Genomic DNA, 24,208 nt, shown 5'->3' with positions numbered 1-24,208 from the left:
ATGGTCTCCCAAGGAGCACACTTTGAATGTCAAAGGACAATGCTGAACTACTGCTGATGTTCAAGTTTAGTTTTTAACCACATGAGGGAATCGCTCCTCTGAGAGCCAACTCACCAGTGAGGTCATAGGTGTGTACAGTGAGCTTTCCTTCATTTTGCTCTCCTTTATTTAATTCTTTATTGCTCTCATTTTATTATTTAAACATGCTGAGAAGTTAGAAAAGAGCGTGATCAAGTCAATGTGTCAGGCTAATGTTTAACCTTAAATTAAATCCTCAGAGATAAAAAGGGAGTGTCCTACCAATTTCACAGCTAAGTCCCCTGCTGCAGGGTGCCAGGCAGAAGCATCAGTAGCACAGAGGTCCAAGTGCATTCAGCACTTTCCTAACTCATCCATTGCCATTTTTTTTTCCTCAGAAGTGAACCAGATAAAAAAAGAAGTCTCCTAGCTGAATAGTTTGTTTATTATTTGTCATTGATGTACTACAGATAAGCTTCAACTTTGCTGTCAACTGTCGAGAGAAACAGCTCGAAGAAGCCAGAATCTTCCATTGAAGAATTGTCCAAGTGCTGCTATGTCAAACTTTGTAGCTCCAGAAGTTAAAAAGTTCATGGCTTGGGACTACCTCGTGTTTGCAGGACTGTTTTTAGTATGTGCCAGCATTGGAGTCTTTTTTGCAGTTAAAGAGAGGAAAAAGAAAACTTCAAAGGAATTTTTGGTGGGTGGTAAGCAGATGACATGTGGACCAATAGCTTTCTCTCTGACATCAAGCTTCATGTCGGCAGTGACCGTTCTGGGGACACCCTCCGAGGTTTATCGCTACGGGGCCTCCTTTGTGCTGTTCTTCCTTTCCTATGCATTCGTCATCATTTTCACTGCTGAACTTTTTCTCCCTGTATTTTACAGATCTGGCATTACAAGCACTTATGAGGTAAGTAAGAATTATAGAAAAAAAAGGCACTATTCTAACATAGAAGTGAGTATCATGCATGTAGGTATTTTTAGAGAAAAATCTCTGACAGAAGACTTTCTGCAGTGTTTACAGAACAAGTGTATTGAAACATTAATTACTTGCAGAAATGGGTTGCATTGTTTAAACTAGCCAATTAGATCACATTCAAATGTAGCCTAGATATGGGAATTTGGTCTAATTTATTATAAAAGTGGACTATTTGATATCTAATAAGCTGAGCTGTGAGGAAGGGACAGAGGAAGAAGATGGCAGGTCTCTTTCAAAAAGAAAAAAGTTAGGACTAAGGAATGAATTCAGGAATTCTCTAGGAAATGAAATGAACTACCTCTGAATTTTCTAGAGTTTTTGCCTGACATTCCTCCTGGAACACGTTATTTTCTTCATATGACAGTTCAGTAGTTGAAAAAAATAAAAATAATCAGTAGTCTTTGTGGTGTTATTGCTAGGAGTACAGTGTGCAGTGCTTATCATCTGCACACCCACAGGACAACTACTAAGCATTTGGGAACAGCTTTTCAGCAGCTTGAATCAACTGCCACAAGTTTGGCTGCTCCCCTCTGTGGCTAGTTTCAGCTAAGAAAGAATTGGATGAAGAAAGCCAGGTTAGTTTGTGAGGAGCTTCCTGGTAACAAAAAGGCTGCTCATATTCTCTAAAACCAAACCCAAGGAGGGTCAAACAGCTCTGACTGGGTATTTGGAAATATTTCAGTTTGGGATTGGAAAAACAAGTAAAATTGACTGTCTTTTACTATTGCCACAAATAACTGCATTTTCTCTAGCTGGTTTGGATGCAAGATCAGAGAGTTAATTACTTCTCTCCTCTGAACCAGAGAAGGTGTCACTGTAGCCAGAGTCCCTTCAAGCATGCTGGAAAGATGCTGGCTTCATGAATTATTTTTAGAAACAAGTCCAGTTACATAAATCATCTATTTATTTGTATGGCAGACTGTGAAACCTATTCAAGAGACACAAGAAAGAGGAACATGAACAAAATTAATAAGAGAGAAGCTACTTAGAAAGTACTATGCCTAGAGACTTGTAAAAGAGACTTGTACAGCCTGTGCCTGGTGTCTGCTGGGAGTGCACGGGGCCATGGCCTAAGGACAGATTCATCCCACCCAAGGCTCTGTGAGAAGCTGCCACAGGGTTAACACCACAGGTTTCATTTTTCTGGTCAGCTCTACAGAGAGACGCCAAGTAGTATCTGTCTTAAAATCTGGGCTTTTGGGGCTACATATCTACTCACCTCTGCAGTGGTGTGGTAATTGGGAACACCTCTCTACATCCACCTGGAGGTCTGTAAGAACACCACCTGGCTCTCCAGATTGACGATGTGCAGATTTGGCTGTAGACTGAGACAGAGCAAGTGAGAAAGCCAGCTCAGCTCAAGCACTGTGAAACTCTTTCGTTTTTCCTTCTCCACCTGCTCCAGCACCATTTTTGTCACTACAGGTGTCAAATTATGTTATTTCTCCTAGAGATGTCCTCAACTTTCTTCTTCATATAGTTCAAATATACTTTTATTTGAAGTTTAAATTTATTTTCCTTGTAGCCACTGGGGTCTTTCAGTTATTCCTGATACAAAGCACATACTGAGTACTCCAACCCAATATATAACTTCAAATATATTCTACTATTAGACAATTTCTTAAAATGGAATTATCTCTGTATGTGATAGCAATCATTCTCTCCTGGTCATTAATCACAGCAGCAGTGCCAGTTGACAGCAATTTTACTTGCCAAAGAAGGCGTTACTCAGGGTGAACAGAAGGTTAATAGCTGTGTCCTAGATGCTACGTGTGCAATTCACTGAGATTCCTTTTTCCTAGTATTTGGAGTTAAGATTTAACAAGATTGTCCGTCTTGCTGCAACGTTGATCTATGTCCTGCAGACGGTAAGAAGAGATTCACTCTCTGTTGATGCTCATCTCTCTCGAGGTGCAAGTCTCAGACTGTTCATTTTTTACAATGAGACTGTTTTAAGGAATATTCTTTGTTCCTTAATTTTTTCACTTGGACTGTGTATGTTAAAAAGAAAGAATGACTGCTTTCCTAACTTTCTTGCTTTCTCTGGATTAGGATTAAAAATGCCATTTTTGTTGTCTTTCACACTTGGATATTGTGCTGAGGTCCCACAGCTTCTCAAGTTCTTGGTCTCCCTAAGTTCCTTTGAAGTCTGTCTCTCTCCAAATCAGTGGACTCCGTCTCTCTTGAGAAGCTGGACAAGCTGTACTGGGTACATTTAGTTCACCAGTTACCCATTTATGACACTGGGGTGAAGCTATCTCTTTTGAAAGCTGTTGCATGTGGCATCTCCTGGGAGGAATCCCCAGGTAGCACCAGCCCTGGGATGGTCCCAGCAGGGACCATCTCAAAAGATGACATACGTTATGTATTTGATGGAAAGATGGGTTTGATGGGATAATGGAGGACATTTCTTTCTATATTAATTACATTTTATTAATTCAAAAACTTTCAGCCATAGATTTGAATGCTTACTGATTTCCAGGCTTTGTTTCCCCCTCAGTTCTGTCAGAACATCCATGTGAGGGGCATTCAGCCAGCTGCTTTGAAAGGGATTGAATGGAACAAGGGAAGTTTAGTTTCCAAGATCGATTCAAGTTATCTCTGCATCACTGTTCATGTCTCCCTGAGAGCTCCTCTTGCCCTTTGACTAGGATATATTTGTCATCTTACCAATGGGTGAAATAAATAATAACAAGAGAGATAATGGTCCTTCCATTAGAAAAGATTAAATAAAAGATTTTTATTCTGTAAAGACTGAAACAGAAAACCGTAAAAACCTCTAAATCTGATATTTTGCTCTAAGCCCCATTCTAAACAGAAGCCTTGTCACTGAGCATTCACATACATGTGGGTTTTTTTCAACGAATTTTTTCTCCTCCAGATCCTTTACACAGGAATAGTGGTTTATGCTCCATCACTGGCTCTCAACCAAGGTGAGTCCCCATGCTGCATCACATGGCTACCCCAAATAACCACACCACAAGGCAATGAGAATAAATGAACTGAGGAAAATAGATAAAGAAGTCTAAAAAGAATGATCTCCAGAGGATTTGTAAGGTTTTTGCAAGAAGGTTTTTGCCTGCACCTCCATGCTCTGCGTTTCTGACTCCCCAGATCTCTCTCTCACAGCAGGAACCCCGTGGTGGTTGTTCTGCTCTCCTGTGCACTCCGTAACCACCTAAAGAGGTTAGCAATGAACAATTTCTAAACATCCTGACAAAAGTTCACAGTACAAGCTGATGATCCAAGACCATATTCTGTACTTTGAGTTCTCTGCCTCCTGTGGTCAGGTTCCCATGAGCATAACCCCATCCCCTGGAGCTGAATGCTGTGCTGCTGTCTGTTTGCATACTTTAATCAATCTGTGCAAACCGTGCTTACAGTATCCATCATGATGGATTAGCAATTTTACTGCCATAGGGCATAAGGAATCACCATGACCTAACTCCCAATTCCACCCAAATCTATTGGGAAACTTTTTTCATTGTCATTTGAGTTACATCCAGTTTGCCCAACCTCACCTCTCACCCAGTGCCCACTTCCTTCCTCTGGAGCTCAACTGAATTTTATGTGACAGTTCACATTAGTTATTAGGCAATATTAATATCGGTAATAAGAGAACTCTGACAAATAGATTTGCCCTCACAAACTATGCCTGGTGGGTGAAACTTCAGTATAAACCAAATCAAAATTTGTACCTTTTGTCTTAAGCAACTTATAAAGTAGAAATGAACGCACAAAACTGTTTTAATGCAGCACATTTTAGTATTAAACTGTTCCTAGTTGCAGGGAATGGAATTTATATTGGTGGTAGGTTTGGTCCCCCCCTTAGGATTCTTCGGAAATCCCCAAAACTTGATTTCTGAAGAGAAAATTCTGGACTAGGAATGGAAGAAAAGCATTGCTTATAAATCCATGTCCCATAGGAATGATGTCTTTGGTTTATGCTATTATTCTTATGTATTACTTCAGCATGCTTGAAAGTTAATTAAATCCAATTTGCAAGAAAACAAAAACAGGAAACAGTATCCAGTAATGTTAAGAGACCTAAGCAACCCATTAAATCTCCTAAAATGCTCAAAGATTAAAATTAGTAATTGCTCCCACGCTTCTAAGGCTAAAGGGTCCAGCTTTTCTTACACCACCCAGATGACCTACTGCCACTTTGCTAACCATTTGGTTTTCTCTGGTTTCAGTCACTGGATTTGATCTCTGGGGCTCTGTAGTTGCGACAGGAGTTGTCTGCACTTTCTATTGCACTCTGGTAGGTACCGGAGATAACTGAACAGCAGGAACACAGACTTCATCCAACCGTCCTTAACACACGACAGGCCACTGCAGAAGGGTGGCTACACACAGCCAGGTGGCTGAAGCTTAAGGTTGGAGAACACAGAGATAAACTTCTTTTTGACTCTGTGATATAAATAAGCCTAGTTGGAGAATTTTTTTTTTTTTTTTCTCAAACTGTGCTGGGTGCCTCAAGGTTTAAATCAGACAGCTTGAGGCAGAGAGCAGATAAGGAGGCAATAACCTTCCTCTGCCACACTACAACTTTTGAAAAGATTATTCATCTTATCTGTACAAGTTATAGACTGAAAAACATTGTGATGGAAAATGTGCCTCTGGCATCAGCCCAGATCAACAACAGAGTGATAAAACCTAGGAAGGACAAACAGCAGGTCATAGAGAGCTTTGCTTCTGAGTGGAAGCAAAGTGAGACTCAGGATTAAACATCTCAGTGGAAGTGGCAGAACCTTGAGGTTCAGGACACAACCTAGTTTCTGTTCTCAATACCACTAATTAATTTTTTTCAATATTTCTGTCCACTCTTCTTGTAAACATTATGCTGCCCTAGCTCAGATTTGATCCAATATGAAAATAGCTATGAAAGAAAGCTGAACTGCAGGTTTTCTGGTGTTATTTTTGTATCAGGCTACTTGTGGAACACTGGGCTCTGAGAAGCATATAGAGTGCTATGGGATGTACAGATAGGCCCCCTTGGATTCCCTAAGCTTCTGTTCCACACCACAATACATTCTTCAAATGCATATAGAGGAGGCAGGGAAAACATTTAACTGGAGGTCAAATATTCTCTTGACTATGGACAAACCATTAAAGCTCTGTGTCATTTTCTGACCTGGAAAAATACAACCTTCATGGTAGAACACAAAGTTTACTAGGAGTCCTGATTTCCTAGATGCTGTACTACTGCTCAGGAGCTCCTGAAAGAAGGGGTCTTTCTACCGTTTGCTGCAGATGAGAGAATACAGTTTCTGTTTGTTTTAGGGAGGACTGAAAGCTGTTGTCTGGACAGATGCATTTCAAATGGTTGTCATGGTGGCTGGCTTCGTGACCGTTTTGATTCGAGGAACTACTCTGAATGGTGGCTCAACTAAGGTCTGGGAAACTGCCTATGAAGGATCACGACTAAACATATTTGAGTAAGAAACAAATGGTGCAACCCTATTTTTGTATATTTAATGTTTATAAACCCTATCTTCACTGAGCCCAAAATACTCAGACTTGGTATTATACTACCAATGAACAACCTCAGTGACTCAAAGAGTCCTCCAGGAGAGCTTGACTCCTCTTTTCAATACTCTCTTTGAAGAAATTAAAGCCTTGCTGAAGTGAAAGGGAGCTTTGCCATTTTTTTGTAGCTACAAACACATTTCAGTTAATCCTTCTAATTGTATAAATCTTTCATTTTCTATTAATAAAACTGAAGCTTCACTTTAAATATGCTCAGAACAGCAGCTAGCAATGATGCACCAGTGCCCCGGCACAGCAAGCTGACCTTCCTTTGGCTGTTTGTGGCCTTGACTGAGAAGTTCTGTCACTGACAGAATCCAACAGCAAGGTCAAACATCATCTGCTATACCTATCAAGATCACCAGAATTGCAAAGAGAACAGATACAAGACAGAAAGTTGTACTGCTGAGAATTACCGAGTAATGAGATTTCATTGTTGAAACCAGAGAACACTGCAACTGAAGCAGTTTCTTGTGCAGGCAATGACACGTCACGATGATGTAGCTAAGAGTTTGGAGGATTTTTAGAGATCAGTAAGTGGCATTGTTCCTTGCAGAGGATGGGACTCCAAGCAGGGTGGCTTGCAGGTCTGTTGCTGCCATATGACACAGATCTGAAATCTGAGCGTAAAAGGCCTTACGAATGAGATTTATCTCCATTAATTTGTCCTCTGAGTCTGCATGATGTATGCTTACCCTGACTTGACAGTAATGGGTTCCAACATAAAAGCAAATCTGAACCTAAACACATTAGGTGTTGTCTTTGTTGGAAAAGTCTTACCAATGCAGTACTTCTGCTTCAGAGGGTAGGATAGACCAGAGAGCTCTGAAAAATCACCTATCTCCTGCCAAATAAATATGGGTTTAAATAAGTGAAGGGAATGGTCTCTGTTTTCTAGCTTTGATGTCGACCCTTTGAGACGACACACCTTCTGGACAATCGTCGTTGGGGGAACCTTCACGTGGCTGGGGCTCTATGGAGTTAACCAGTCCACCATCCAGAGGTGCATCTCCTGCAGATCGGAGAAGCAGGCGAAGCTGTGAGTCACCTGCCCCTGACACACTGATGGGGAGGCACCCTAACAGTTTGTGTGTTACCTGGAACAAGTACCAGGATCCCACCGGGTGGCTAATTTTGCCCTGTCAGCTTTGCTCCCTCTGGCCCTAAATGGCATAAACAAATGCAGAAAAAAAAATGGGTAGCTATCTACTTCTTTCTGTTTATTAATTTGGGGTCAGGCTGCCAAATGAATCTTTGGAAACAGAGTATGGAAAAGATGCCCACACAGAAGCTGTGCTATCTACAGCTTTACTGGAAAAATATATTTATTGGAATAGTGTTTATGTTGTGTGGTGTATTAAAGGTGGTTAAAAGTGAAAAATTGCCCAGTGTGTTACTTTGCAATGGCAGCATTCCAACCACCACAGAATCCATGCAGAATAATGCTCCACGTGGCTTAAAGGGAGAACAGCAACAACCCCCATCAGAAAAAATTCTGCTCTTACAAGGAGGACAGGCAAGACAGACCCCATGCTCAGTGCAGCCTGTTCTGCATACAAATTACTGGCCTTAGCTCAGTCTCTTCCAGCTCTACAGTTGCCTAGAACCTTGCCTGAGAGCATAAAGATGCTGTTATTTTCCCTTGTTTTTTAAAGTCAGCATGACAAAAAATTTCTTAGCCTGGTGATGCCTTTAAGAGATTATATAGCTAATTTGGATTCCAGTGTCTCTCTAAAAAGGTTTGAAATCACTAATTTGTAACAGCTTGTCTTTGTCTTGCATTAAATAGTATTTCTCTTCTTTGTTGTAGGGCACTCTACCTGAATTTACTGGGGCTTTGGACAGTGCTGGTGTGTGCAGTGTTTTGTGGTTTGGTGATGTTCTCTCACTACAAGAGCTGTGACCCTTGGACTGCCGAGTTCATTTCAGCACCTGATCAGGTACAGACACCCATTATTATAACTGGGAGCTGCTTTGTGCTCAGCCGTAGCACAGTTGAAATCCTGTGGGATGCTTCATGTCCTTTCAGCACTCAGGCACTAAGGTAGCTGCTGAAACAAGGGCTAGAATGTTAATACTGGCAGCCCTGCAGTATGAGTCTGCTCAATCACTTCTGCCAAATGACATCCCCTTCACTCAAAATCTGTCAGCTCTTACAGTGGAACAACTCCAGAATTTAGCAACATGCTCAGAAGCACCTAATTCTTTCCCATTAGCCAGGAAAATCTTCACTAATTGCTTGTGTTGCTCTTGTGCTCCTCCTTCCCCAGCTCATGCCCTATTTCGTTATGGACATTTTCTCCTCGATGCCAGGAGTCCCAGGACTGTTTGTTGCCTGTGCTTTCAGTGGAACACTAAGGTCTGTGAATCTGAAATGACACTTCAGCTGTATACCATTGCACAGCCTCTGCTTTGTACAGCAGTACTTTGTGTAGTATTTTCATCCTGGAACATGTCTATATTTTGAAGGTCTTTGCAGATAGGTAAATTGAAGGGTCAGTTAGGATGAGTCTCTCTCTTGTCCTGTGCCAGCATGAAGCAGAACCCCTGACAATCACAGAAGGGACAGAAACCTCACCAGCATCAGCAGTATACATGAAAGACACTATAAAATGTACAGTGTCTGAAGATTATTAGTGCTGAAGAAAAGGATGCATTTTTTTATGAATGAAATTTTATTCCAGATTATATAGCTTCCTATTTACTTAATATTCTTCCCCCTTTCCACAGCACGGTAGCTGCCAGCATCAATGCTTTAGCAACTGTCACCTTTGAAGACTTGGTCAAGAAAAGTTTCCCAAACCTCTCTGAGAAGACGAGCACGTGGATCAGCAAAGGCTTATGTAGGTACCCCAGATGGGATCCGTTTCTTTAACAGCAACGGTCTCCATGCCCCTAGTTGCTATTACTACAGGAGAAAACGGCAGGATTTTATCTACTCTGAAACCTTGAGAGTTTCAGAGTCTCAGCCCTGAGCAGTTCTGGGAGCAGTGAAAGTCACTGCCTAGAGACACTCCTCCAGGAACACACTTGTGCTTTGGAAACCTCCACAGAAGTGTGACTCCTTCTAAACTCTTGGGATTAACGTCAGCCTGATGCTTCAGTAAAAGCACACATTTGTGCTATATGTAAAGAAACAAATTCAGACTAGCATCAACAACCCCTGCTCAAGATCCTTGGAAAAGTTTTGTATACTAGAAGTCTTGGGGAACACTTTGGGATCTTCTTTACAAAACAAAAAGAGTATCAGTATAGTTATTACCCATTACTCTAGAGCAGTGCTACTAAATATTATTATTTTATAGAAGTACAATAAGACTTTTCTATTCAAACTTAGAGTTGTTCAGCTTTTCAGACAAAAATTAAAATGTAAAAAAGTCAAATGAAAAAACCACCAACATATCAAGCATCCAAAGTGGTTTGAATTTTTAAGACAGTTTTTACAAGTATTGCAGTGATATCATAACCTTTTTGTAAACACAGTAATAATACCATAGTCATTTATTAGTGTTTGTAAACATCATGGAAGAGTCAAACTAATGCATTTTCTACCTCTGCAACTGTCTCCAGCATTCTCTGTTCCTGCTTTTCCACTAAGTTTTTCCTCTCAGGACCTAAAAAATAATATTTTACCTCCAAAAACAAGGTATGCTAACACATAAGAAGAGTTTTGGTTGGCTTTACTCAAGACTGCTACATACAGAGTTTTATCCACCACAAAGTTAAAACTGGTGTCAAAGGAAGAAAGCCATGTTGTTTATCATTGCTCAATTTATTAATTATATTATTTTAAAAGCATTATCCAGAGGCAACATAAAGGGAAACATTTCTGCACCTAAACTGATTTAATTACCAAGTTCTGCTTCATGAGAAAAAGCAACCAAAAACCCAATGAGATTTCATGTAAGATGCTGCTAGGTGCTTAATGGTCCACTTTGAACATCAAAGCCCAAAGTCCAAATTCCTCTGTGCTGCCTGCTCACCTCGGGCAGGAGATGAATTGGAAATGTTCCCCACTTACCCAGCACTGACAGCTGCCTGGCCTTTTTCAGGTATAGTCTACGGTGTCCTGTGCACGTCGATGGCCGCAGCGGCATCGCTGCTGGGAGGAGTTGTGCAGGTATGGCTTCTGTCACAACTGCAGTGAGCTGAGCACCAACTAGCAGAAATGCAAAGAACTGAACCAATAATGCTGACAGCCCTGGGGAATGCTACATTACCTCCACAATTCTCTGCTAAGAGAAATAACCAGCAAAAAAACCTAGACGATAAATTGCCCTACTCCTTCACTACTTACTCACTGCCAGGAAATTATACTGAGCACAATTCTCTCTTTAACTGTGCACTGAAATCACTGTTGATCCCTTTTACTCCACCATTTCCCATGAGAATGAGATCAAAACCTGACCTGTGTATACTCCTTCCAGCTGCTGCACTAAGCTCCTGTCTGTTCTCTGCATCAACAGGCTTCCCTCTCCATCCACGGGATGTGTGGGGGACCCATGCTGGGGTTATTTACCCTGGGAATTGTGTTTCCTTGTGCTAACTGGAAGGTAAGGAAAAAAAAAAATCCTTATCTAAAAGAAAATTCTTGGTGTTGCTTGGTTAAAAATCCATCTTGAAAATTGTTTGGGTTTTTAAAATTTGGTCAGTGAGCTGCTTTTCAGATTTAGAGCCTGAGGAGGCCAAGATCTCTTTAGATGTCCCTTCTCACTGAGTTTGTCCCATTTGAATTTAACTCTACTCAACTGCAGAATAATTTATTAGATCCACATAGAAATAATTTAAAACATCCCCCTCCCCTTTTATTTTAGAGTTTCTTCTCTTTCATTAAAAGAAAAAAAATACTCAAGAATTGCCTGAGCCTGTATTCAGTTTGGGATGCACAGACTGATTTAAATCACTTTGCCTTTGCTAACTTAAGCAAAACAAGGTGTGAGCTCATTTCAAATTGTCCCATGGGTGGCCCCATCACACTTACCCAGAAATAAAACTGAACTCAGTATTGCAGTTTTGATCATTACAGTTTTGCTTCAGCTCTTATTGCTGAGAGCAATAAATCACCACGTTTGATACCTTGGTTGAGAGAGAACAGAACTGATTTACACTGTGCCAGTCATCCCCTACTCCTGCCTAACCCACAGTGGCAGAGAAGCATTTCCCACGCATCGCCTTTAACAGAGTCTTTACCTGCCAAGGGTGCTGTCGGAGGCCTCGTAGCTGGCATCATCTTAGCTTTTTGGGTTGGTACTGGCTCCTTCATTTACCCTGCGCCACCAGCAAAGTCCATTCCTCTGCATCTGTCCACCCTGAACTGCACGCTGGCTAACGGCACCGAGGCGCTGGCGATGGTGGCTCCCGCAGCGGCTGCAGACAGGTACTGTCCCTGTCCCCCCCTCTTCACTGCTCCTGTCCTCAACTCCAGTGTACCCAGCCGTCACCACTAGCTGCTTTTGTCACCTCTCTGCAGGCCTTTGCTGGCAGATACCTGGTACTCCCTGTCCTACCTGTACTTCAGTGCCATCGGCTGCCTAGGCTGTGCCATCACAGGGCTGTTGATAAGCTTTATAACAGGTTGGTGTTCTGGATATCAGAGTCACAGAATGTTAGGGATTGGAAGGGACCTCCAGAGATCATCGAGTCCAACCCCCCTGCCAGAGCAGGACCGTCTAGTCTAGGCCACATCACACAGGAACACATCCAGACAGGTCTTAAAAGTCTCCACGGAAGGAGATTCCACAACCTCCCTGGGGAGCCTGTTCAGTGCTCTGTAACCCTTACAGTAAAGAAGTTCTTCCTCATGTTGAGGTAGAACTTCCTGTGCTCCAGCTTGTGTCCCCATGTCCTATTGCAGGGCATAAGTAAGAAGAGGTTGCCCCTTCTTTCCTGACACCCAGGCCTCATATATTTATACACATTAATTAGATCCCCCCGTTCTCCTCCTCTCCAGACTAAAAAGCCCCAGGTCTCGCAGCCTCTCCTCATACAGCAGGCATTCCAGTCCGCCAGTCATCCTCATAGCCCTATACATATGTATGTAAAGTTTTTGCATAAGGATCTAGCTCAGCTGTTAAATGCATTTTCAAGCAGCTTATGAGACACAGACTCAAGAGAGGCTCCCAACCTGCTCCTCCCGCCACACTCTGAGGCTGCCACCTCCCTGAACTTTCCATGGCCTTAGAATCATAGAATCACTATGGTTGGAAAGGACCTCTAGGATCATCAAGTCCAACCTTCCTCCCAACATTTCCCTAACCACTTTCATGAGTGCCAAGTCCAGGGACACGATCACCTCCCTACTCCTGCTGGTCACACTGTTTCTGATATAGGTCAGGATGCCATTGGCCTTCTTGGCCACCTGGGCACACTGCTGGCTCATGTTCAGCCGGCTGTCCACCAACACCCCCAGGTCCTTTTCCACCAGGCAGTTTCCTGCCACTCCTCCCCAAGCCTGGAGCATTGCCAGGGGGCTGTTGTGACCCAAGTGCAGGACCAGGCATTTGGCCTTGGTAAACCTCCTACAACTGACCTCATCCCATTGCTCCAGCCTGTCCCAATCCCTCTGCAGAGCCTTCTACCTTCCAGCAGATTGACACTCCCACTTAATTTCATGTCATCTGCAAATTTACTGAGGGTGCATTCGATCCCCTCACCCAGGTCGTTGGTAAAGATATTAAAGTATCACTGTTATAAGGTACTACTAAGATACCAGGTATTGCTGTTTTCTCTCTTCAGGGCCTAGTAAAGGAGAAGACATCCCACCAGTGCTAATCAAGCCTGTCTGCAACCTGTTTTGCTGTTGTTCTGAACGAGCCAGGGCTCTCCTGTGGTGCGGTGTGCGGCACGAGGCCGCCGAGGTGAGGGCCGAGCCCACGGCCTGGCCTCAGTCGGGCTCGCAAGGCGCGTGGGCACAGGCCCACAGGGAGGGGGCTACCTGCCAGGAGCCCTCCTCAAACTGCTGCCCTGGGGCGGACACAAGACCAGCCAAACGCCGGAATAAGTGACCGGTTTTTGTGCATCAGGCGGGGGCTCCGAGCCGAACGGCCCTGGGGACTGACCTCCCCCTCCCTGCCCACCTCGCTCTGCCGGCCGCGAGGACAGAGCTGCACTTCACACCCTGGAACGGGGCTCACCCAGCTACTTCCCCGAGCACCCGAAGCCAGACTTTAGCACTCACACGGCCACGGAGCTCCCCTCCTCTTCCTGCTGCTGCCACCCCCGCCTTCAGAGCAGGCAAACCTTCTCCCCAGCAAGGCAGCACCGCCGGCCCCTCGGGCAGAGCTGCACCACCAGCACCCGGGCTGCTCCTCCTCCCCTCACCATCCCTCCGCCACCTTCTCCTCAGCTCTCTCAGGGCTCAGCATCTCGTTAAGAAGCTAGGAAGGATGAGCACCTCCTTTTCCTGCACTGTTGTAACAGTTTGCAGTGACACAACAGTGCTCTGTCTTATGTTTAGGGAAGGGACATAAAGCATACATAAAATGTTCTCAGCTCCTTTAGACTATTCTACAGGCACCTTTAAAATGTGAAAGCACTCTTTCAGCTGCTAGGCTCACAGGTTTTGGTGACAATACAGAAGCTGTCCCTTCACCCAGCTTGCATTGTTTGACAGCAAAGGTGGTAGTTTAATCTGGAGAGCAGCTGTGGCTCTAGGTTTGCTTCAGCTGTTTCACTTGGCTTTTAGGTGCTCAACAGATTTCATCTAGAAGCTTTCTGGGGGAAAAAAAAAATCTCATTAAAAGCAGTTTTTTAAAAAAAACACATATGCATTTATCATCTCCTATTTGCTTAAAATGTAGAATAACAACATTAGGCAAGTAGTTTCAGTATGAAAACACTGAGGTAAGTGTAGGCCAGAGAAAAACCCAATCCACTAAAATGCAGATAAATATGCAAATGAAAAAAATCATTTTAAGTGATTGGGAATGTACCAAGGGTACATTTCAAGACTTCTACATGAACAGAGGAGTTCTGAGAAGTTGTTTTTGTTGCTTTTGCCAAAGTCTTTCCATGCAGGAAAGAGAAAATCAGTGGTTGTGTGTGGAGGGGACACAGTAAACAGTGCCTATTTGTGGGTCTGAGACAAATTTTATGTAGTGAAGTAACACCTCAGGTTTCTAGGAAAGAACATAAAAATTTCAAAATGCAACAAGATACCCTTTAAGCAAAGGGAAAAAAAAAAACCAACCCTGAATACAGGCTTCAAACTACTGGACTATTTTCTGTCTTTTTTTCCAGATGGAGTTTGGAAAAAATCTGCCTAATGTTATTGCAAATCGAACTGGAACAGATGACACCTTCCAGAGTAATATCACCACAGAAAACAAACATCAATTCCCTGGTTACAATCCCGAAGAAAAATCCTATACTAATATGAGCAGAGAATCTCGCCTGTAAAAGCTGAGGGACCAAGGACCTTTACTCAAACTTTATTTCTCCAGCTTCAGCAATGAAGAGCTTTTATCACATTTACCAGCTTGTAGATGACCAAGAGGGAACAATTGCTCTTTATAGCAATAAACGTCAGATTTTTATTTATGAATTCCATGATTGAACTGGGAAATCATCAGCCAATGTGGGGTTTTAGAAGCACTGTTATTTCAGAAGAAACATTTCATGAATCTTGTGGAAGCTCCTGCTGAGAAGCTGCTGCAATACATTTGTATCACATGCTCTGTTTGGTACTAGTCGTTGAAGAGAAATATCAAAGGTGAACTTGAGATAAAACAAGATTTCAGATAAGTTTCTGAGGTCTCTCACTAACGTGAGACTGTGAGTTACCCTCTGATGGAGTGGGGACGAGAGATATCAAGCTGCTCTAGTCTCAGCTTATTCCCAGGAATCACAAAGAGCCTCCTCACAGGAATGCTGTATGGACCAGACTGGTCTTTTAGTGACCAAGTTAATCACGTTTGCTTCCTCTGCGGAACACAGATTTCTTTATAACATCTTATTCTAAAAGCTATAGGAGAAAGTAATAAATTTTACTTTGAATTCAGTATAGTTCTTTATCCGTGTTGGTCTTGGAAAGACATCCTTTCAGCTTAAAAAGATACTACCTTTATTCAATAAAAAAAATGAAAAAAAAACATTAGATGATGATGCCTCCTAATTGATAATCTATGCTGAATTTTAAGAAAAGACACATACTTAGCTAAAACAATGTGTCTAGTAAAATTTCTTGGAAGAAGGTAAAGAAGCTACCCAGTCCACTAAGTGCTCTGTTTCAGTGAAACCCATTTCCTCTAAAGCTTGCCTGTTGTAAAACAAACTCAACAGACCAGCTCTCACCTTGATACACCTCTGGATGTAGATTTCTGGAGGACTGTATTTCTTTTTCAACAAAACTCACAACTGAATGAAACCAACTGAATGAAAATGTCAGCGATGACACAGACCTTCATGGATCCAGCTGACATATTCAGCTCATGCTGCTCTCAAACCCAGCTGTTGCTTTTGCTTTATCAGGATCATCTTTATGATGTAGATCTAGGTCAAACTGGACCTTGAAGTTACTCCCCCTGTCTGTGCTACCTCTGGGAATGGTCCCAGGATATTCAGTCAGAGAACAGAAATAGCAGTCTGTAGATGACACTGCCTTGCTTGTGCGGGACAGTTTGTCAGCCAACTGAGAATTAAGTCAATATTTGTGTTAAACCCTTTTACACCACTTTTATAATCTCATAAAAGCTCACAGCTGAGTCTGGCTGGCAGCCTGGTCTCTCAGGTGGCAGGTTCTCCTGTCGTGCTTCCATCCTCAGCATGGCTAGCAAGGCAGAGGTGGAAACTCAGTAAATAATGCTGCTGTATCATTTATATCTCACAGCTACACATATAATTGCTTGGGTTATATTAACAGAGCCTATCATGCTTAAGGATGTAAAATAATTCTGGAGTGAAAGTGGTTCAAAACATCAATGTGAAGTACAGAGTTAGGTGGTGGATAATAAAAACCTCTCTACTGGCAGTTGGAGTATAACTTTGCAAAAATATATTTCGCCGGGGGTTTTAAACCCGCTGGTTTTGCCCGGGAAGAAAACAGCCCCAGCGGGACCCCCGTATTACCTCCAGGGTGGTTGTCAGCGAAGAGGAGGGCAGTGGCGAGTAAAGGAGGGATGGGCAACGATCGCTTTCTTCGAAAATAGAAGGTTTTAATAACATGAAAATAACAAACAAAAACACCTGAGGCAGGCACTGAAACAGCACCCACCCCAGGGGAGAAGCGAAAGAGCCTGTGGCCTTGGGGCCAGGGGTTTTTAACAGGTTGGTAGGTGGGTTTACAAGGGCAGTGTCCTGTAAGGATCCCGGGATGGGTTACCGACAGGTCAGGGGTCCAATGGGCGTTAGGGGATTGGTCTTGTGGTGGCTAAGCCCACCACAACCTGGGAAAGGTGGAAAATTCTGGATGTGTGCCCCTGTCTGGGGACAAAGAGGCATCAGAAACCTCTGTCTCCAGGAGGCGCACTGCAACATTGGAGAACATCTGATTCAGAACCACCTACCTGTGAAAACAGCCAAGCCTGCTCTGAATATTTCTTGAGGCACTCATTGCAGTATTCTTACACTCTGTATGCTGGAAGATGTATAGTTCGGTTTTTTCAGTGTTGTTTTCACAAGTTTAGCAACACCTTTACATTGGATTCACTGAAGATTTAGTAACTTTTAGCAACTTTTAAAGTCCTTTGCCACAAATGAGAATTTTAATTTGACTACTTAATGTCAGATAAAGCCAGTTAACGTTGGCTACAATTGCATGATTTCAAAATGTCTTTGAGGAAATATCTTGAAGAATTTCTTTTTAACTTCATATATCTGGACTAGTGTTGTTTGAATTAAAGCTGCTCATCAAGCCAAAGTGTTGTCTGTACTTGTAAAGCAGACAGGCATTCCACAAGGTTTTACTAAGTCCAACACATGGACTTATTTATAATGGCTAAAGTCATTAATCAGTAGTTCATTATTTGGTCTTCTACTAAGATGTAAAGATGCGGCCTAGCAAAACTGCAATTCAGAAAAATTACCATTCTGATTAAATATTCATGTCAGTGTTGTTAACAGTTATCTTCTCCCTTCACTCATGTCCTGAGCCATTGGTCCTTCCAGGGAGGAGCCAGCCTGTGCACCTGAGTTGAAAAATGAGGTTAAGAAACTAGGAACAAGTAAATTCTAAACTGAGAGTTTAAATTTAAGAAATTGCTAGTTGCTAGCAAAAGCAGCAGACCATCAAAGACTGACAATTTGAAAAGTGAGCATAGATGTGCCTTCAGAGCACAGCACGCATGTATTTGATTGTTGTAAGTGTCAAAACTGAGCCAAAACGCAATAAAGAGCCAAGCTTAAGCCTTAAATTACTTCCTTACAATACTATGATTTGAAAGCTCATGAGCACTCAATTTTCAAGTATACAATTTTCTGGAATAATGAAGCTCAAATCTTCTTTCAAAGATATCCAAGTTTATTACTGAAAAAATGCAATATTCAAATGTGTATGATACAGTAATTAGTGGCATTTGTACATGTAAACCTTGATAAAGTAAACAGCATCTCAAAGACAAATTTATGCCAAAAGTGTCTTACAATAGTTAATCAGATCAACAACTTTTCCTCAGTGAATTTTTTAGTTATGGGGTACATATTTGCTTGTAAAAATAATCTTAAAACACAAAAGGAACCAAAATCTGACAGGCCAGAGGAACTTCTAGCGTGTAGTGCATAAAAGTCACTTTCTCTGAAACACTCTGTGGTACTAGAATCTTACTTTAAATATTACTTACAAAGTGTGGATTCATGAATAGAAAAAATAGTTGAAATTTTATTCTTATTCCTTACTTAGAAACCAAGTTGTATTTAAATATTACATAAATTTCAAATATATACACATTTTAAGAAATCTCTTACGATCACGATATTGCAAGTTATCCAGGACTAGCAGAGTAAAAAAATGACTGAACTATGTTATTCTGTTAGATTTCACACGAGATTATTTCAAAGAACTAAAATTTCAGTGATACTACTCTAGGTAAAAATTAGAGCCAACCGTTTGGAAGATTTTTCAGTACAAAACTCCGAGTCATCTATAATAGAACACAAAATAAAAAGGTGATCTGATTTCTTTTTTTCATTGTTAACGGAGGAATTGTTGTGTTCTCAGTGTTCCGCGTCTCATTAGCTTTAGATTGCATTAGGTTTAATCCTAATTTCTCACCCAGTAGCATCCTAACAACTAGGTTCACCGCAATAAGAATGAAAACCACAAAGAACATGTAACATCATATGAGGTTATGGCAAAAAGTTCAAATGAGCCACCAGAACTAACACAAGGTAATTTCCAGTACAGTGAGGAGGGAATACACCATTAACATTTCAAGACTAAATCCAAGTTCTGGATTAATAAAGTTCCTGCATAACATGGAATAGCAAAGTGATTTCTCTACAGTTCCTCATTGTGCCATTATAACTTTGTGCTGTCGTGGTAACATTGTGCTATCATGATTATGCCAAAACCATGCCAACAAATTTCTGGTAAATGCAATGTCAATATTAGAGAAAAACTGTCAATATGACTATTTTATAAATTGAAGAAGGGCAGGGCTGTGTATGGTACTTAGGATGAGTGTGTGGCTGTAGGGAGGGGCATAAGGAGTGCTTGTGAAAGTGGCTGAAGGGACAGAAAGGGGTGACCTGGGGGAACCTTGTGCTCCCCCCAGCACTTTCAGAGTTGTGAAAAGCACCAGACACAACTGGTATTTGTGCACTTTCTGCTTTGGCTTCTCAGTTAGGGACATCCAAAAAGAGCCTGTGAAAAATTCTGCAGTTACAGAATTGGCCTGGAAATTGGACTGTCAGCAAGAAGGCATCATTAATAAATCACTGAGGAGAAGCAAAGAATGAGCCAGAGGAGAAAAAGAAAGGGATCAGGAGGGCTGTTGCCATGCTCCACTTTCAAACCCTTGTTCTGCAGAACCTGTCAGACTTCTGGAGAAAAACTTGATGAAGTAAAGAGACCTTTTCTTCCTCTGCTCATCCTCAGCCCTCACACGCTGTCTCGTTGCATTTTATGCCAGTAGATCACGGGCTTTGCGAGCGTGAGTTTGAGTATGAAGAGACTTGGAGGTCTTCTCAAAACTGCTAAATTTTCCACCACAGGAATTTTGGTTTGCAGTTCACTTAAACATCTTCAAAAAGTGTCACTGCATGCATTTTAGCCAGACAAATTATGCACTGGAACTAATGAAATAACAAGTCTGTCTAAGTGTGGAATTCTGTTTGGGTTCTAGTGTCAGCCTTAATACCAAACACACACTATCATGAAAGGCTGGCTGTATGTTTATAAGCAACACCAGTAGTTTATGAGGATTAGAAAAAATAAAATGCTTCTGAAAGTAATACTGCACTGTAAGGGATGGCTGAAACCACTGTTTTTATCTATGTCCCTTTTTTTCCTATGTAACACTTACTAGAAAATGTGGTTGTTTGATTTTCCAATAACTTTATTGCCTTCATATTTAGCTGTTTGCATAACATGAGTTTTATTGACAGTGTATGTAAAAGATCTAGTTTATAATAGTTTTAATGAAAATCTGTGAAACTTAAAAGTTTGCTATGTATGAACTGTTTCTTTCAAATTCATGGACATGAACAAGTTTTAGTTAACCAAAATGAGATCCTTCTAAATAGATAAGTACTAATTTGCCCCTGAATGAACTGTGACATAATGCAACATATTAATAAGTGCCATGATGGGATTTTGGAGGTAATGCCACTGGGTCCCACAGCTCCAGCACTTCTCCCTGGCAGCACTCCCTTTCGGAGTCTGCAGTGGCAGAGGTGCAGCAAGGGACCAGCAGATGAGCACTGTGCAGTGGACTGACCATCCTAATGGCACAATAAAAATAAAATACCACCAAAGTTCTTGTCTTTCCTCATATTAACACTCACCCTAAAGCTGTGTTTCCCAAGATATTTTTCCCTCTGCAGAACTTTTTATGAAGGAAACCTCAGGAGATTTATGAATTTACACATTAAGGTATGTACCTATTGACCAATTTTCACGAGGCCCTCAGACATTTTTCTTTTGAGCTTTCCGTAGGACACAACTGAGCCTAACTGATCCCCAGAACACAACTCCAGACATGCTGCTGTTGGAAAAAGGCAACTGCTGATGTGTGTTTTGTAGTAATGAAGATATGTACTCCCAAAGAAACTTCTAACAAAAAAACACACATCATCCATCACCACTATGGAAATTTTAGCCTTGTCATCATCAACATTAATTTCAATATTCATCTAAATTTCCTCTAAAAATCACTTCAGATCAGAAAGGGAGAGGGGGAAAAAACTATAAAACAAATAGTCATCATGTGGTTTGCCTTTTTTCCAATTGCCCCATCACTGTGCTGTCGTTCTGGTGAGGCAACTGAATCACAGAGAGCCCCTGCTTCATCTCCAGGCAGCCCCCTCCATGCTCAGTTGTGGGTACTGAGCTCTTGATGCATCCCTCTCCATGGAGGCAGGCTCTGAGCTCCAAGAAGGAACCTCTCATTAGGACAGCTAATGAAGCAGAACTCTTTTCAGTCACCAGAATTCAGATCTCACACATTAGGCACAAATTTAAAATGAAAAATCATTAGAAATGAGATGTGTATCATGCCTATAGACTTTTTGCTATTTCTGAAATGGAAATTTCTTCTGTCTGAATCAAGATATGGAATTTGGTTAGGAATAATTAAGACATTTTGGACTAATCCTTTGCATTTAAAAATATCTAGTTGCTCGTGCAGTCTCTCTAAGGGCGCATGCATAGAGCAAAGTTGTCATAGGTTAGGTCTGCAATAATCTAAAGCATTTTTACACAAATTGAAGTTCTAAAGCTTTGTGAGACTTCACAAACGCAGCCTGCATGCACAGTCTATTCATACTGGTCATTTGTTTGGAAAGACAATATTTAGAATATGAAAAGATCATTCACCATTTATAAAATACATTATTCCTGAGGACAGTGTGTGCCTTACACTTCAGTAAAATAACGTGCAGTCAATGCAAACAGCACACTAAACAAGTCTAGCAAAAAGTTTTCTCAGCTTAAGCAAATGGCTAGATAGTGGCAAAACCTTTAGACATTGTTGATGTCCTCCAAAAGTAAAGGAACACACACACAGTGTTTTCTCCAGAACTTCTTGTGCTTTTCCAGTGTGTAAAATGCACAACGTCAGATCTACACACCTGCCTCTTATATACCCTTCTACAACAGTGCTGAAAATCATTAATAATAGATCTGTTTAAATCTCAAATACAAAAAGGTTCTCTTTCCTATGTGTTTTTTAAGTCCAATTGGAATATGCCTAAGTATGTATTGACATGTGCTAATATCCACAGCTGAAACAGGAAAGTATAAAACAATCAATCAATATTTCTGATTTTTGCCCGATTTTATCCAGTATCTTTATACCTTGGGCCAGCCAAGGCATGTTGGTTTTAGAAAAAACATTAAAAAGAGAGCTCATCTGTGACCTTCTGAAGAACTGAAGTGCTATCACTACATGGCACAGAAACAGAACCTGTGGCACATGGTTAACACGCTGTCAAACGGTGCTTGACATCTCACACAACAAAAGAGAGACAATAAATTAGAATCCAGTGGAGTGATTCTATAAGCACTGAGAAGAGTGCATTAATTACTTCTGATAAAGACTCCTTGAGGAACAACCGAGAACAGGAAGGAACAAAACAGCCCTTCTAAGGTATGGGAAGCTGAGTTCCACCAGCTCTTTATGATACTAGTGGGGAAGAGTTGATCAGACCATACCTTCCAAACTCTTTCCTCCTTTGTGCAATACTGTAGATACTCCTACAGTTGCCTTGTCTGGTCAGAGAGCTGGAATTAACCAATATATCTCGTGAATATGGTGAAACTACTATAGAACTTGAGGTCTGATGCTAGGCCCCCTGGATAAAACAGATCATACTCATCCATTTTGATGGGCTCCTGACTCTTAAAATTCATTTTATGAATTTTAAAAGAAAATTATTGTGCTAATACGTGCAAGTAAATACTGGAATCACACTTTCTGTTCATTAGGGTATTTTATGTAGTAAAAATTCAGGTCTCTTCATACCTGTCAGCAGTTTTGCTGTAGCTTTATCCCTAAAAATAGTGTTATAGTTACTGTGCTTCGCTGACTCTTTTTTTTTTTTCTCATCCAATATAGAGAAGCATTAGTAAAAATGGTACCAGACAAATAGAATGATTGTAACTGTTTCTCCACTCCCTTCTCCGCAACTGAACCCTGCACACTTGTTTAAATGAAGTGCTTATCTTTTCCCACATTATGAAATGTTAGTAACAGACAATTTCATCACCAAAATGTGACTATAACCGTAAGCATCACTGTTATATGGACATAAGAACTGAAATCTGCATCTTTACATGAACATCTACCTTTTATAGCGTTTTTATCCAAAAAGGCCCCCCCCTCCAAAATGTAAGAAGGCATACAAATAATAATAAAAAAATCTTAAAGTAACCACTGTGTGTGTGTGTGTGCATTAATATACAATCTGTATACATATCTGCCTATATCTAACCCCCATGCTGGGACTCACTTAGGCCAATAAAAGAAGTGCACGTTACTGGAACATGTGCTATGACAACAGGAGTGTTACTATAAAGTGCTCTGCCTCCTTCCCTGAACAAGCAAGTCACAACGTTATACTGCATGTCTGATATATAGCTGCATAAGCTTGCATACGATAAAGAGTTAATTGTATATTCAAGACGTCACTGTATGAGAGTATTTCAGGTTAGCATTCTGTGAAGCCATGGAGTCGTGGCCCAGCCAGGTCGAAGGGCACAGTTACACAGACACATGCATGCCACACTCACACCCACAGGCCTTTCGCCCTGGAGGTGTGTGGAGGTGGCCTCTCTGCACACAGAAGTGGACAGACCACTCAAGGGCCGTGTCACTCTCAGACAGAGCTGCAGTGTGGGCACCACGGTGCCTCCTCTCAGTGCTGCTGTTTTCTCTTGGAATTCAGGATTTTTGGTTTTCAACTAGAAGGATAAATTAATGACGCTGATGTGCAAATCTTCAACTGCATAGTATATATTAAGCAGGCGTAGACCCCTTTTTTAGGGTAGGACCACATCCACAATCTCAACAAGAGACTAGGACAAACCTGACAAAACAGTAAGCCTGAAAGATCGCTTATACCAAGTTTTGGCCACAAAGGCAACAACTGCTCTTCTTCAGAGGCGTTACAGATGGAGCTGAGCAATCAGAAGCTGCAGTAGTGGATATCATGTAAGTTGGTTTTAGTCATGCCCTTACTGTATAAGTTCACTGGTAATTTTGTATTTTCATGATGCTGTTAGTATCTTCATGAACAGCATAAAAATTCATTGCCTTTTTTTAAACCAGAGAGTCCAGATTTTTAATCTGTCCGCACATTCCTGAGTGCCAGTTCTCCTTAGTGCTCACCACAGACCAGTTACAGGTAAGGCTTTTCATTTTCTTCATTGGAAGCATCTATTTTCCACTGCCTACCAAAGCCTGCAACTGTACTGCCTACCCAGAACAGATATACACCGTGAACCTCACACGCTGATGTCAGACTCCTCATTCTGCAACTGCACTCTGCCATTCCCAAGCTGTTTTCGCTGCAGCATGGTAGCGA

General features: G+C 41.6%; 1 protein-coding gene across 1 annotated transcript; it reads left to right on the top strand.

Moving 5' to 3' along the window:
• The first annotated feature begins 574 nt into the window (after positions 1–574).
• On the top strand, positions 575–14,929 carry SLC5A12 (solute carrier family 5 (sodium/monocarboxylate cotransporter), member 12). The gene is made up of 15 exons (XM_008947366.1): positions 575–931; positions 2,803–2,868; positions 3,882–3,933; positions 5,197–5,264; positions 6,287–6,441; positions 7,431–7,571; positions 8,343–8,472; positions 8,803–8,891; positions 9,263–9,375; positions 10,585–10,652; positions 10,999–11,085; positions 11,731–11,909; positions 12,003–12,106; positions 13,268–13,389; positions 14,771–14,929. Exons 1-15 carry the CDS (start codon positions 575–577, stop codon positions 14,927–14,929), a joined length of 1,890 nt encoding a protein of 629 aa, XP_008945614.1.
• The last annotated feature ends 9,279 nt before the right edge of the window (positions 14,930–24,208 follow it).

This window comes from Merops nubicus, unplaced genomic scaffold (assembly GCF_000691845.1).
Source record: "Merops nubicus isolate BGI_N331 unplaced genomic scaffold, ASM69184v1 scaffold23869, whole genome shotgun sequence".
Taxonomy (NCBI): domain Eukaryota; kingdom Metazoa; phylum Chordata; class Aves; order Coraciiformes; family Meropidae; genus Merops; species Merops nubicus.
Note: the sequence above shows the minus strand (reverse complement) of the source record. Positions and strands in the feature narration are given on the sequence as shown.